Source organism: Sorex fumeus, unplaced genomic scaffold, assembly GCF_029834395.1.
Source record: "Sorex fumeus unplaced genomic scaffold, SorFum_2.1 ptg000034l, whole genome shotgun sequence".
Classification (NCBI taxonomy): domain Eukaryota; kingdom Metazoa; phylum Chordata; class Mammalia; order Eulipotyphla; family Soricidae; genus Sorex; species Sorex fumeus.
This window is the reverse complement of record NW_026606091.1, coordinates 11097675-11113838: the sequence shown is the minus strand read 5'-3', so window position 1 is coordinate 11113838 and position 16164 is coordinate 11097675. Positions and strand designations below refer to the sequence as shown.

The following is a 16164-nucleotide window of genomic DNA, read 5'->3' as shown; positions in this document are numbered from 1 at the left end:
TATTCAATTTTAATACTACTTTTAAAAGAATTATGTAGGTAAACTATTATTAAATTTAAAATATTTAAAAAGACACGTTTTGGTTACCAAATGCAAAATTTCATCTGTATAACTGGACAGCTTTCTTCTATCAATAAGTCTATGCTCAGGTGATAAATCCTGATCTTTCGACTAGACTCCTCAACAATGATCTCAAGTTAATAAGTACAGAAATAAGTGGCAATACACCTATCAATACTTAATGTATGAGACTAACACATACAGATCATTGGCAATTATTCATATCAAGAATGAAATAATCACCTAATGAAATTACTCCAAGTATTTAAATACTTTCCTCAAATATACTTCTGACTGTGAACTCTAAAACGTAACAAGAAAAATGTAGCAAGTGCTAGTAACATTCCCCAGTGACAGAAAAAGAAACATAATCCTATTATGTTGAAATATTTAATGTTAGCATCAAAAAAGAAATTACTATCTTTATTAAATACCTTAAAAACCACTTAAAATATATTATAAACGAAGCATGAAATCTTGATGGAATCTAAATATGATGTGAGTTCTAGAGAACAGTAAGATCAGAAATTGAGAATAAAAAAAATGAGTAGAAAAGAAGAAAAGAAAGGGGGGGGATTAAAACTTAATAGGCCTTTAAGAGGAAAAAGTAAATTCCACGACAGAGCAAATAGATGGCATATGCTGAGCAAATTTTAAGTTTAGCATAGTTAAGAAATGACCATAGGAATGGATAATGACAAAGTCCAAAGGTTACAAATAATATATGTGTTAGGAAAAGGCCTGGGCAACTAAGGGAGGAAAGAAAGTGTGATCTGGAAGAGCAGAAAAGCACTTAAGTGCAAAACTGTTACCTAAAGACTTTAAAAACTAGAAAGAATTTCATCTATTTACTATGATTTTAAAATGCAGGCATGTATGAAGAAGTGGATGCAACGAATACCCTGAATATTCTATCACAGAAGTATTCAAGTGAGCATCCAAAGTGAGAAAAGCCCGAACATTTGAAAGCAGATTAGTATATTCAGTACCTCAATTTTGACTGGCCAAAATTGAGATCCCAATACCCAATCTCATCCTGGACTAAGTGTCGATCAGCAATAACTTGGTATATTTTTCCATCCTCTTGTGAGTTATTAAATAGCATACAGAGGCAATGAAGTCATCTCTCCCTAAAGTTTTCTCCTCCTCCCCATGTCAAGCATGATTTTTATTCTCTGAAGCCATTTCTTCCTCAAAAGAGCTTACCAAAGTTGTCATCCTTCCTATCAGCAGCCCCACTGGGCTCTGGTGAGTGACATCCAGACATTTAAACTCAAAAGCTGCTTCAGAAGGGAGTTATTAAAATTCAAATGAGCTGGGCATATTGAAGAAGAAAACACTCGTTTGCATGCACACCTCCGCATTTGGCCATCCCATTTAGCCCCATAGAGCAGGGTCTGGTTTTGTTTTTGTAAATGGGCTTCCGAGGCGGAGGTCAGCCTCCCACGGCCCCCACTCCTCTGGGGTCATCATTAGTAATGTGTAAGGCTGAATAGATTTTTCTCTGAATCTAGTCAGCAAACCTGACAAGAAGGCAGCCCTCTCCCACAACCTGAAATGCCCAAAATCTGATTAGGAATATGGCATGTTTTAATACTTCATTTACCCATTTTAAAATAGCTTTCTGCAAAACTGCATGTGACTGCATGCACATAACATCCCTGATGCCAGTTCCACCTGATTTTCAGTTTTTAGAGCAGAACATTTCCTGTTGTGCTATGACGACCGTGTAATCATAAAAATGTTACAGTTAACCAAGAATCCCTCCTAAGATTCGAAGAAAATTCATTTCTGACAAGATGTCCCTCCTCAAAAAAGAAAAAAAAAAGAAAAAGAAAGAAAGGAAAAAGAAAAGAGATTTTGGGAGCCTAAGGGACATTTTATTCACTAGAGAGGGAAAGCAGTTTTTTATTTGACCTTAAGAATTTTTATCATTCATTGAAATATATCACATTAATATCATTTAACATTTTTATAAGGTATCAGTGAGCACACTAACAAAAAACAGAACAGAAAGATATATTCCTCAAATTATCCCGGCCATAAAATTTTTAAATGCTCCTTTACATGAATACAGAATCTTACTAATGAAAAAAACCTCTACTATGCTATTTTAGTATATTCAAATTATAGTGATATAAACAGTTATCTACATTATGTGTAATACATGATATGTTTATACACATATAAAACAATGAGATAATCACATATCAACTTTTTGCCCAGGAAATGTAAAAGCAAGTCTAAAGTAACAACACAATTTCTAGCACCTCAGAAACTAAAGAAATTCTCTTCCAACCTTTTATGCAGATTATAACTGTATAATCTGAAGTTCCCTAGATCCCACTATCCGGAGAACAAAAATCAGACAATGTGATCTTTAGCATCCTCTCCAATGCCAAGTCTTCTTGACTTCAAGACCTTCATTAATCAAATTTACTCCTCCATTTTTTAAAAATTTTTACTTGAATTTGTTTGAAAACCTTTTCCCCTAAAATTGATATAGTCTTGTTGCTTTTTTCTTTTTATAATTTTATTGAATCACCGTGAGATGGTTACAAGCTTTCATGTTTGGGTTACAATCACACAATGATCAAACACCCATCTCTCCACCAGTGCACATTCCCTACCACCAATATTCCCGGCATACCCCTTTTCCCACCCTCCTCCTGCCTCCATGAAAGACAATATTCCCTGCACTCTCCCTCTACTTTTGGGCATTATGGTTTGCAATGCAGATATTGAGAAGTTATTATGTTTGGTCCATTATCTACTTTCAATACACATCTCCCATCCCGATTGGTTCCTCAAGCCATCATTTTCTTAGTGATCCCTTCTCTATTCCAGCTGCCTTCTCCCTTTGCTCATGAGACAGGATTCCAGCTATGGAGCAATCCTCCTGTCCCGTTACGGGCACTGGTTTTGACCAGACTGACTTCACCAGTCCAAGGATGAATGATATTAGCAAATATTAATGAAAGAATATTACATGACTGACAACTGTTCCTGTGCTATGCATTTAGATACAGTTGTTCCTCCATGTATATGTGCATCATGAGAGTACTGATTTAATAACTGACAGTATCATTCTGGCTCTAATTAAAAACAAAAAGCACTCAATCTCTGTCTTCAGGTTCATTTTGTTCTAAAGCAGGTGGCAGCAATAAAGAATCACCAAAGAATAATTGTTTTCAGAGAAAAAAAAGACACAATGTTAAAAATTAAAACCTAGATTCAGGTCAGGTCTGAAGAATCAGCTTTCTCTATTAGTAACCTTGATTTTTTGTTTTTTGGGGTCATACCAGCGATGCACAAGGGTTACTCCTGGCTCTTCACTCAGAGTTATTCTCTTTTACTCCTGGCGGTGCTCGGGGGGACCATATGAGTTGATGGGAATCGAACCTGGGTCAGCAAGGTAAATGCCCTACCCGCTGTGCTATCGCTCCAGCCCCCTTATAAGTAACCTTGCTTAATTCCAGATCACCACATAATTCCCCAAGCACTGTACACAGAAATAGCCCTGAACACTGCTGGGCGTGGTTCCCAAACTAAAGCTAAAATAAACCCAAACACACAACACACACACACATACACACTCACTCACACACACAGAGGTATACATACTATATTCAGTGATTCTAACTGCACAGAATGATCAAACAATGTTCACAGAGCAGATCTACTTTCAAGTAAGGTTCAGGAATACAAACTGTACTTAAGTAGGTCATCTCTCTTTCCATCGCCTCACTTGAAATGGACAGAAAGTTAAAGTGAACTTATGCTTTCTCAATGACCAAATGGATGATGATGGTCTTTTTAGAGCCCCTTTAAGTCAGACATGGTGATTCCAACAGGCTGAGTAATATGTGTTTATGTGCTATTCACTGGAGTTGGCATCCTAGTGACCTCAGCTGCAAAGATGGTCTAGCAGAAGAAAAGTTTACTCCTTCAGATGTGCATGGTACAATCCTACAGAAAGTCACAGACATTAACTTCACATGTTAAAAAAGAAGGATAAAATTCAATAAATGTGCTCACTTGCCTTTTTTCCCACATGTAATGAAGAAGCCAATGGCTGCTCTAATAAAACTGCTTTCAGGCAAATAGCTGTAGTCAGTAGGAACTGTGGAGACAGAAAATGATCAAATTAGCGAGTGAACTTGGCGGGACTAATGAAGGAAAGATAATGATCTCATGCTGCCATATCAACCTAGGGACAAAGCAGAGATGTTTATGTCATTAATCTGAGCACAATACTCTGTGGCTGCAACTAATTCTATTAGATTAAGTGACTGGTCTTGAAGTAATAACTTAGGTTAGGCAAGCAAATCTAAAACGGTGGCATGCCTCGTAGAGCTTGGAAAACTAGAGAGGATAAAACTTTACTGAAATGGTAAAAAAAAATTCCTTTCCACATTGTCACATCAATAAGCACCAATGCACCGACCTCTCTGTGGTGGAAAGGTCAATGGTCTAGAAATACTGGGTCCCTAGGCTAAGCACATAATTTTAGGGGTAAAATTTCATGACAACCTAACCAGATACATGAACTACGGAAATAAAAGTATGTCAGGGGTCTCTAAGGGACCAGCATGGACAAATACGCAAATGAGGGGCCAGGGAGATAGGGCAGCAGGTAGGGCACTTGCCTTGCACGTGGCTGACCCAGGGTTCAATTTTCAATTATAGATCCAGAAGTAACCCCTGATGTGGCCCAAAAGCAAAAAAAATAAAAAAAAGCAAACAAAAGCAGTTTGGCGTAATAGTGAAGCAATGACATTTAAACTGTTGAGGTTCTGGAAGTATTCTAGATCTTTTCCTCCCCATCCCCAAAAACTGTTTCTTGAAATGGGCTTTATGACAATAAATGGCTCAACTGGAAAATTCCATCGGAAATAATAAGCAGCTGTATTTCTCTCCAGACCCCATAATCATTTTGTTCTGAAGAACCTGTGTAAGATGATTCATTATGATTTGACGTCCATATTTGTAGGCTCAATCATATACCCCCAAACATAACAAAAGCCTATGAAAACAACAACCAACCAACCAAACAAAAAAATAGCCCCCAACCCCCAACATGTAATTTTACCAGCACACTGTGAAAAACATTGCCCTTCAAAATTAGTGTTGCCAGGGGTTCCTAATATGACAAAGTTTGCCCCCCCCCCCCCCCACAATGATAGTTTCCAGCTGTTCATTACGGTGAGAACAGTGTTCTATTTCCATGGCTAAGAAGTGGCTGAAAGTGAGGGAAACAGTGATTACCAAGGCTCGTGTTCAGAGCAATGCTGCCCACAGATAACCTGTCAGGGAGTATTTGAAACTACGTTTTTATGAGGGTTCTTGGTGCCTAAACCTATGACCTGAGTTGAAGCAAGGCAGTGGATCAAAGCCCATAAAGACTAAGGAACCGCTGTAGGCTGCGGGGTGTTACAGTGAGGTCTTCCCCAGAATATCTCCAGAGCAAACATAAATCAAGCACATGATGATGGCCAACATTCCGTAGTGCTTTCACAGAAGAGTTGGAAATTGAAAATGCCTGGTTGTAGTAAGGCATGGGATTTCAATTCGAGGCCAAGGTGATATACTATTTGTTGGGGAGGGAAGAGTAAGCAGTGCTCAAAGGGATCATGGGCCTCTCTCAGAGATTCTTTGCAAACCAGGCTGGTGGCTCAATGTAAGGACCTGAGGATGCAAAGCTGTTCAGGGTCTATGGAGCCAGGATCTCCAGGATTACCCTGGTAGTTCTTGGAGCACCAAGATCCTGAGACTCCAACCAGGTTGACTGTAAGCAAGGCAGGCTCCTTAATCCCTATACTATCTCTTTGGCTCCAAGAGATGCATAGTTAAATGTACTCACGGCATTATTTCTGTGCTTCGGAGTCTTTGCTTATAAAAGTTGGAATTAGACTGAATATTGAGACTGCTCTCTAAGGGAGGCAGAGAGGCAAAGAGAAGAGAGCATGGTTGTGGAGGCTGACAAATTTAAGTTCAAACCGCATATCTACCACTTACTGTAGCAAGGCTCTGGGCAAGTCAGAAAAACTCTCCAGCACTTATTTTCCTCTACTCTAACTCCTACCACCTAAGCGTGTGGTGAAGGTCAATTATTACAACAGACTATGGGTCCCAATTCAGTGATCTCTCCTTCTGGCTCCTAGTATTCTTTGATTTTAATCTTACCTGAGGTTCTACTCTGACTTGAGGACAGAGTAGATAGATGAAGATGTCCTAGAAGCCAGATAGCATTTGACTGAAGACCAATTGCTCCGGACATGCTGATGACCTATGGATGAAAGTGTGAAAGCTTAATGATAGGGTAAGACCCAAACTACATTCAGTGAAAGCCCAGTCACAGTAAACCACTCATCTTTTCAAAGGTGGTGGTTTGTCTAGTAAGGGAAGTTCTAAGATGAGGTGCAGTGTTGTGAATATAAAACGTGGGGCACAGAGGTGATCAGTGAGTGCTGCTGGATAAGTAACCCATTGAAGTCTATCAAGAAGTCTATCAGTTAAACATGACAGAAAGTACACATGGATGTTTCAGGCTTCACTAGCAAGTCGGATCTCTTTTTTTTTTTTTTCAAAAATCTGTGAGAAGGAAAAAGAAGTAAACGTCTCTATAAACGAAAGAGAGATTTTGTTTTCTTCTTTAAATGATCTACTATTGCTTTATCACTCATGATACACTCCTTTCAAGTATCTGTTTTCGGGAGCTAGGCAGATACCTCAAAGGGCTAGAGCTCATGCCTGGCGTGCATGAAGGCAGCTGGATGCACCAGGGGATGGTGCCATTGCCCCTGCCATTGAATCACTGGTCCAAATTACACTGCGATGCCAAGTCTGAGCACTGAACCACTGGGCCTTCATAAGCAGCTGAGTATTTCCGAAAGGAGTTCCCTGAACATGGCGTGGAAGCCTTCTTCCCTGATACCTTTCACTGCTTGAGTTCATTTCATATAGTTTTCTCTTTTCATTTATAGCTACTTAAGCTTCAGGAGAAATATTTTTGAGGATATCCACGTTTAGCATGGATGAATTCATGCTGGCGCTTAAAAGCACAAATCACGAGAATAAAAATTATACAGAAAAATAAAAAACTCTTGAAAAGAACCAAATTTTAGGAAGGGTTGTTTCAGGTTGGGAAAGCCTTCAGTGATTTCCTCTCCAGCCCCCCACTGCTTTCAATTCTGTATTACCAAATTCTACAGAATAAACCCAACGCAGTAAAAATATTAAAATATAAAATCATCTCTCAGCAGATGACTATGTTCTTCAGCCAGGAATAAGGCTGACAATGATTTACCTGATACTTTTATTCAGTGACATCTGAACTGGTTCCACTTGACCACTGAGCTTAGATACCTGCCCTGCCCTTTGATCACTTTCCACTTCCCCTTGTCCTGAGGCCCTGACATTCCTAGCAGGGTCAGGTTTTAATTTTTAAGGGAAACTTAAAATAACTTAATGCCAACATAAGTTATTTCAAGAATGCTCGCTTTCTCTGTTTCCAGGGGAAGTACACACGAGTCAGATGCCCCTGAACTCAGACACTTCATGAGTTCGGAGATTTCCGATTTTTCCAGGAGAAGAGTAAAGTAACAAGAGGGCGCAACTGCATCCCCACCCCAGGCCTCTCTCACCTGAGTTAAGGTTCTAATGACTTCATTAAGTTTGTTTTGAAAATTAGAAGTCTGGGTGGCTCCTGACTTCAGCTGAAAGAAAAACAAAGAAATTATCTACCTCAAATCTCTACAAAAAGGTAAAGAATTATATCCCCAGTATACCGAGATATGGGATAACTTATCATGTAATTTTTGTATTTCAAAACAAAAGATGTGAGTTTCTTAAGGGTAAAGACTCAGGGTTGATTACTGATTTCCTAACTGAAGTTTGGAGCTGGAGTATTGCAGCTGTTCAATAAATCTTTACTTTTTCTTTATGAACAAAGAAACTCCTTTTAAACCTAAATATACATATGTCTACTGTAGAAAACATTCACTGTCACTGTCCTCCCATTGTTCATCTATTTGCTTGAGTGGGCCCAGGAACGTTTCCATTGTGACACTTGTTACTGTGTTTGGCTTATCAAATATGTCACAGGTAGCTTGCCAGGCTTTGCTGTGCGGGTGAGATACTCTCGGTAGCTTGCCGGGCTCTCTGAGAGGGATGGAGGAATCGAACTCGGGTCGGCCAAGTCGGCTACGTGCAAGGTAAACACCCTACCTGCTGTACTATTGCTCCAACCCATAGAAAACATTATTTATAAAATATTTTATTTTTTTGAATTTGGGCCACACTTGGTGGTGCTCAGGGGCTATTCCCAGCAACGTTTGTGAAACTAAGAGGTCCTGGGACTGAACTGAGACTGGCTGTGAACAAGGCTGTAAGTTTTGTTGCTCTCTTTCCAGACACAATTATACACACAAAAACTTGGGCTGGAGAGACAGCTTAAAGGGCTTGTTGCATGCTATGCATCCAGGAGGTCAGGTTCAGTTCCCAGCACCATGTGGTCCCCTGAGCACTGAGTCAGGAGTAGCTCTCAAGCACATGGTCCCCAAACAAAAAATGAACAATCATATATATGTATATATATATAAATTTAAAATTATATATATAAAGCAGTTTTCTATGAATGAATTTAAAATATTTTTATGATTCTGTCATTTTTCCTAGCAGGCAACAATATTTATATATATATTAAACGTGAATTTAGAAATATATAGGTTAAATGGCTTCAAACCAAATTAAATTAGGAGTAAATCTCTGTAGGAGAAATCCGACTGAGCAAGTTTTCACACATCAGAGCTTTGAAAAGTCCAATTATAACCACGACCATCCAAATACATATTTTTCTCTCCTGATATATTGGATATTCTGCTCTTGCTATGGTAATGAATACATTACGTCTCCCCCAACCCCCCGCTTTTTTTTTTACCTGCATTACATCTCCTTCTGAGCCTACTAAAGCCACCATGCCATGAAGAGCTGCCAAACAAAGCATAGTAGGAGTGCTCTGAAAACAAAAAATGGTGTACGTCAAGAGGGAAGCAGTCCTTGGATGTGCATTGCATAACAGATTACATCACAGAGAAATCAGTGGTCGAAAGGGTGCTAAATCTACAGGGTCAACATAACCTGTATCATTGAACCAAAGATGGCGCAGATTTGAATAAAGTAAAAGGTTTAAAGGTCTTCGACCCATAGGTGGCTTCTTGTTTTTTTCCCCCACCTTCCCCCCGCCCTCAAAACCACAATACTGAGTACGGGAAAGAGCTCTGTAGCCAGGTGCATGCTAGGATCGGAGTTTGAACCCTGGTATGGCTCCCCCTCTCTGGGGCAACACCAGGAGCAGCCCTGGAGCAGCCTTGGTGAGCATCACTGGGGTAGACCTGGGCAACTCTGCATCCCTGGCCTCTAGCATTGACTTATATGGCTGCTTGATCAAGTATGACTGGCAGAGACCCCCTGGTACCCCAAGTACCACTTGCGAGATCCTGAAACAAACCAGCAAACCAACCCAAACCCTGCAATATTGCTTTAAAATTAAAATACTGACAAAATTGCCAGTTTTTAAAAAAGATCTATAATTATTGACAGGATGTATGTATACTTTACAAGGCATTAAATATCTGTAGTCGTAGACAGGGTGTATGATTCCTTTACAAGGCATTAAAATTCTACCTCTTTAGTATCTAATGATAACAAGTCCTTGGTCTGTGATGATAAAACTCAGGTTACCATAATGGTGGTAGGAAGGTGCAACGGTGCTGTGATTGGTGTCGGAATACTGAATATAACAAATCATCATGAACAATTTTATAAAATAAAAATTAAATGACAAACAGACAAACAAAACTCAAACCTCTGGTTACCAAGCTGGGAGTCAGTGAGGGAGAAGGAAGAGGAGAAGTAGAAATGGGAGGATCCTGGGAACCCTGGTGATGGTGAAGGTGAATAATTTTACACGCCAAAACCATAAATATTAACACTATTATAACCACGTTACCTAAACTAGAAGAAAATGTTTTCAAAAACAAATAAAATTACATGTTTTCTTTGAAAGTACCTATGCTTGGTAAGCTAGGTATGCTTGGTAAGCTATACTAGACCACATTCTCTTAGGAGCATGTGGTCCAGTATATCGGCACTTTTCACTTTATACAAAGGAAAAAGAAAACCCATGTAGGCGGCCTGTACCTCTGCTAGAACGATTCTGATCCAGGCAGGAAGCAGTCTGCTGCCCAAGTCTTCAGCTTTTCCGTGTCCACACACAGACAAACCATGGACTATGTTTCCTAATGCCAGGGCAAAACCTGAAGTCTGTTATAAATAAATAAATAAAAACAAGGGGTAAGAAGAAAGAACAAATGTTCAGACCAAGAGTGCTGACATATACCAACACAAGCGCTTCCACACATTCCCTTTAATACTGGCACATTCTTTGTCATTGGAAAACTGGAGATTTACAGATTGAAAGGTTTATTTTAAGACTATAATATTGCACTATTGAGTAACTTGGCTTACATGATCCAAAATTCTCAGTAAGAATTAGGATGATATTCCAAGGTAGATCACACAAATTTTGACTAAGAAGACAAAGTTTCCGATAAGGAACACAGCATAAACAAATGCTACATTTTGGTATTGTGAAACATTTACTAAGTGCGAGAGGGAAGGCAGAGAGCCATAAAATAGTAATAATACGAGTGAACTTAGAATAACCTATCACGGACACTATTTGGAGAAAGAAAAAAGTCAAATAAGAGACTTCAGTGACATGTGGAATAAGGATGTATTTTTAAAATATTTTTAAATTGTGGCAAAATGCATATAATATAAATTTATAATCTTTATCACTTTTTTACTGATTTGTTTTCTTTTTGGCCACACCAGCAATGCTCAGGGATCATTCCTGGCTCTGCACTCAGGAATCATTCCTGGCAGTGCTTAGGGGACCATATGGGGTGCTGAAGATTGAACCCAGGACAGCTATGTGCAAGACAAGCATCCTAATCACTGTACTATTGCTCTGGTCCCCTTGTCTCTACCACTTTTAAGAACAGAGATCAATTATATTAAATAGATTCATATTTCTGTGCAATTATCATCATCATCCATGTCTATAACTATTTTCCTCTTGCAAACAGAAACTCTATTCTCACTAAAAAGTAAATAAAATAACTCCCCATCCAATCTTTTCCAAGCCCTTGGCAATCACTATTTATTTGACTTACTGTATCTATACTTTCGATTGCTTGAAGTGCTTTCTCTAAATAAAGTAATGCAGTATTATTGTATTGTATAATACAGTAACAATGTAACAATGATAATATATACAGAGAATAATTCATCTCTGTGATAGCATGTCAGAAGTTCCTTTTTAGGATTGAAGGGTATTTAATTGAATTTACAAATTTGATAGGTACTTAAACTGTCCTATACATATTCAGTCATGAGTAAAGATTCTCTGTCTTGATTTTGCTAGTTTCATCTAATCAAAATCCTCTATGTATTCATATTTTTACATGTCATTGCCTCAGGTCTTAAAAATGCTAATATTATCCCTAGCAATGCATTTTAAGAGTTTTTATACTCAGAGCAATAGCTGAAGAGGAAAAGACTTTTGTACTCTTTTAGCCAACGAAAAAGATGCCAACAAAAGGCAGGGAGTAGAAGAGAAAAGAAAAAAAAATCTGTGATGTGAGATACAGCCATAGTAGAAGAAAACAGAAACAGCTCAGTTCTGGGCATGGAAAATATCCCATTACAGTCTAATTCAGAGTAAGTAAAAATTAAAGACTTAGCAGCAGCACGAGACCCACACAGGAAAATAATACGGGCACACATTCCAACCTGCTGGTTGTTCTCTACCAACAGTCGAAGCTTGTTCATGATATCTTCTGCCTCTGCTGCCTCAATAATCCCAGCGCTGAATGCCGACGAACATACACAGCTCAGGGTATAGGCGAGGACCTGAGAGGAGAGACAGCAGGAAAAGATTTCTTCTCTGAGGGAAAATAAGAGATGCAGTTTGGTTGACACAATATTCTGTCAAACTTGTCAGGGTCAGGACTGGATTCCAATACGGCTGCCCTAGACAAGGCGCATTGCCTGCTGCCTAACTTCAGGACAGTGTTATGAGATGGGAATCATTATTCCCATCTTACAGTTAAGAACTTTGAGGCTAGCAAGTGATAGGACTGACATTTTAACCCAGTTCTTCAGACTCTAACAAGTCTCACCAGCTCCTGAAGAAATACAAATGTGGACAGCAGTAGCTGATTTTTATTACCTGTGGGCACTACTGATTGTCATGTGCTTGAATCCAAAGTCAAACAGAAGGGGAAAGTTGAAACAGTGCATCACTGCTACAATGAGATTCTCTAGTAGAAGGAGAAAGATGGAAGAGGAGTGTGGATTTAAGAGTCAGATAAATTGAAGATGGAGATAATACTCGTTATTTCATAGTGTTGAGGTGGGAATTTAATAAGTCAATGAATAAATGAAAAAAAGCAGAAATGAGAAAGCATGTTGGCAGTGGAGACAATGCTGAGGTAGGTGTATGTCAAATTGACCATTTACTGACCAAATAACCTTGGGCATGTCAACCAACGTGCTGGGCCTAAATCTTTACTAATAAATCGAAGTGGATCATTTCCTCTCTTCTTCCTCATATGGCCATGATGAAGCCCTCCATTATGGAAATACTGTTAAGACAAGGTGAAAATTTTCAACTTCCAGCCCTGGGAGTTGATAAAGCTTGAAAAAAAGAAGCAGTTTCTAAGGTAGAAATTCAATAATGAACCACCAAAGAAGAGAAAAAACACAAAACTGTCTGCCCAAGGTCTCATAAACCAGATAACATCAAGGCAGAGAGAGGGAACATTTATATATATATATATATATATTTATAAAATCTTGCTTTTAGTTATTAATCAAATTGCTCTTCGGTTGTAAAAATGTCTCTGTAGGCTAAACAAACAAACAAAAACCAGTATGCTTCTAAATCACACTTCACGCTGCTTTATAAATGGAAACGGTGTGCATGCTGTAAAACAAAACTTCAGTGCTCTGTGCCCCAAAGAAATTTACCAATTCAACAAGTCCTATTGCTAAAAGCAGAGGGCAGAGCAGGGAAACACAGCAGTTATTATGTACATATCAATAGTCCTGGGCATGAGGGGATAAAACAGGGTCTGCTCTAAACAGAGAGAGAATCTGGTCAGGCTAGGAGGTCGGCCTGGGCTCCTCTCCAAGAACAGGAAAGACAGTTCTGCTTCACAAGGGCCAAACAGAGACACAGGCCCAAGAGGCTTCTTTCAAGCATGCTTACTACACAGCTGTGTGTTATATGAATGACCTATGTTCATATACACCATGACAAAAAACTCTCTCAGTATGTATGGTAAAGGGAATTGCCTCAATTTTCAAGCTAGTTGCTATTAAAAAGAAAGAAAAAAGCTTCAAATACCATTATAATCTATAGTTCTTAAAGAACTGGAGTGATAGCACAGCAGGTAGGGCATTTGCCTTGGAAGTGGCCAACCTGGGTTCGATTCCTCCGTCCCTCTTGGAGAGCCCGGCAAGCTAAGAGAGTATCCCGCCTGCACGGCAAAGCCTGGCAAGCTCCCCGTGGTGTATTCGATATGCCCAAAACAGTAACAACAAGTCTCAAGCAAATCAATGACCAATGGGAGGATAGTGCTACAGTTTCTTAAAAACTCCCCTATGAGTTTCATTTTTTCCAGTTCCATTTGGTGTGAATGCTCTTCTAAAAAATTCTCCAGTTAACCTTCCTCCATAAATAGCAGCTTACCTTCGAAGTGCTGCTAACATTGGTTTTTGCATTCACTATGAGTTCTTATCTTCCATGCCACCTATAAGCCTGAGTTGGGTTAAATAGCTGCATACTCTGAAAGCCTAGCATTGGTTGTTTGCCCTTCAGACGTGTTTTTATCCCAGCTGAAACTGAGGGAAAACTTAATTTCCAGGTTACCCAAATGTGTGAAGTGGAAAACAGGGTAACAAAACAAAACAAAACAAAACAACAATGGCATCAAAGGGAAGGAATTAGTTCCCACTGCCCCACCTACCTCCTGGAAGGTTCTGCTCTGGCTCCCACTGTCATCCAGGTACGCAGAGAGCTTCCGGAGGGAGGCGGCCACGTGAACGCGAGACTCTGTTTGGCTGCTGTGGCTCATGAAGGACAGAACAAGTCCAACTCCCAAAATACAGCCCGTGCTTGGAGGACAGAGAAAGGTGAAGCGTTAAAACCCTAGGGATTCCCCACAATTGCTCTTCCCTTTGAACTTGCCACCAGGCCATCCCGGAGAAACACAAGTAGAGTCAGTTTCTTCCCTCAAGAAAAATTTTCTGTCTTGACTGATGTCTCTGGCTTATCAAAGTGCTGTGTCCTGTCTGGAGAAAAATGAAAGTCTGAAAGAGCTTAACTTCAGCTCTATGGTGAAGAGAGGAGGTGGCAGGAAAGGTCAAGTCAAACCCTCTCTATTGATGTGTGTGTGCTGAGAAAAGGGCTGTGGTACTCTCCCCACCAAAGTGACACAGGACGAGTGTCCTGTGACTAACTGCCTGAGGAGAGAAGAGGCTCTGTTCCAGGATGTGAGTGGAGGCTATCTGACTAAGGGCAGGGCGGGTTAAATGCCAGGCAGGATGGTGAGGTACTGCATGTTTCCTAGTCAACTTCAACAAGTGGAATTTCTTTCTTCAAGAAACTGTATTTGTCTGTGCACAATGACATTAATCCTCTTCTCCCCTCTGATCCCTCCAAGTACACTGGGTCAGAAGAGAAAATGGACAAATGACAGGCTTGTCAAAAGTTACCCCATGTGACAATTCAATTGGAAGCGTGGGCTTTGTGCCCCAACTCTCCTGAAAGAATAAATATTCATTTAAAGAAAAGAATTGTTCCCCAAGAAAACTTCTGGGTTAGTCTGATAAGATAATGCAGCCAGCGTGTTTAAAAGAAAAAAAAAATTAATGTTTTTGTCCTCATGGTGCTTAGTGATTTTCCCCTGAGTCAAGGAAATGCTGAGTTTTTCCAAAATCACTCTGCTGTCTTCCTCTTGTTTGCTGCCTAAGAACACTATTCAAATAGTTTCTCTAGTAACACACAGTACCTGTATACTATATCATTTTACTCTGAAACAGTATCTCTCCCGTTATCCGGCATCAAGCAACTTCCCATAATTTCCTAAACATGTTAGTTACTTGGGCTGGAGTGATAGCACAGGGGGTAGGGTGTTGGCCATGCACGTGGCCGTCCTGGGTTTGATTCCTCTGTCCCTCTTGGAGAGTCCTACAAGCTACTGAGAGTATCCTGCCCGCACGGCAGAGCCTGGCAAGCTCCCCATGGTGCATTCGATATGGCAAAAACAGCAACAACAAATCTCACCTTGGAGACGTTACTGGTGCGCGCTTGAGCAAATCGATGAACAATAGGAGGACAGTGCTACAGACAGTGCTACAGTTAGTTACTTGCTCCCAAACACCTTCGTGCAAGTGTCCACATGAGTTAAGAGACACCCATCAAAGCTCGAGAGGCCTCAGGACTTGTTCATGCTCATGCAAAGAGCCCCTAGAATAGCAGGCACAGAAGATGGCGACTTTTGATTGGAGGCCTCTGTTCCATCTGCCAAACCCAAGGCCCCTCTTGTGCCTGACACGGTGCCCTGGTGAAATGCCTGTAAGAAGGCAATTATTTCCCAAGTGTGCTTTTCTACTTTCTAATGTATCACAGTCTGACATTCAAAAATTCTTTGTAAAGAAGATACTCTGGTGATAACTCATCATTAGTCAGGCAGAACTGCTGTTCCAGTTAATATGAACTAAACGGCAAGTTCAACTACTATCACGCATTGGCAACCCTAAATCAGCCTTTAACACCTGCATACGGTCTGCCTGTGAGACAACCATATTTTGATGAAGAAAAAAGGCTGCTCTTAATTAGTATAAATTTAAAGCCTTTGTTTCATCTACTAGGAAGTTTTTTATTTTGTTTCTACTGCCTCCTCTATAAGGATACAATTGAAAAATTGGGAAGAATTAGACAAAGACACAAAGTCAGGTTAATGTTTTGAA

General features: G+C 39.8%; 1 protein-coding gene across 1 annotated transcript in view; it reads right to left on the bottom strand.

The window, feature by feature from the left end:
• The window catches only part of FOCAD (focadhesin), a 339599-nt gene that overhangs the window by 30585 nt on the left and 292850 nt on the right, over window positions 1-16164 (bottom strand). Inside the window, exons 29-35 of the mRNA XM_056117152.1 lie at window positions 14160-14307; window positions 11920-12039; window positions 10264-10386; window positions 9002-9079; window positions 7707-7778; window positions 6247-6349; window positions 4103-4183 (exon numbers count right to left, since the gene is read on the bottom strand). Of these exons, the coding sequence (XP_055973127.1) occupies window positions 4103-4183; window positions 6247-6349; window positions 7707-7778; window positions 9002-9079; window positions 10264-10386; window positions 11920-12039; window positions 14160-14307 (725 nt within the window). The remainder of the gene's footprint in view (window positions 1-4102; window positions 4184-6246; window positions 6350-7706; window positions 7779-9001; window positions 9080-10263; window positions 10387-11919; window positions 12040-14159; window positions 14308-16164) is intronic.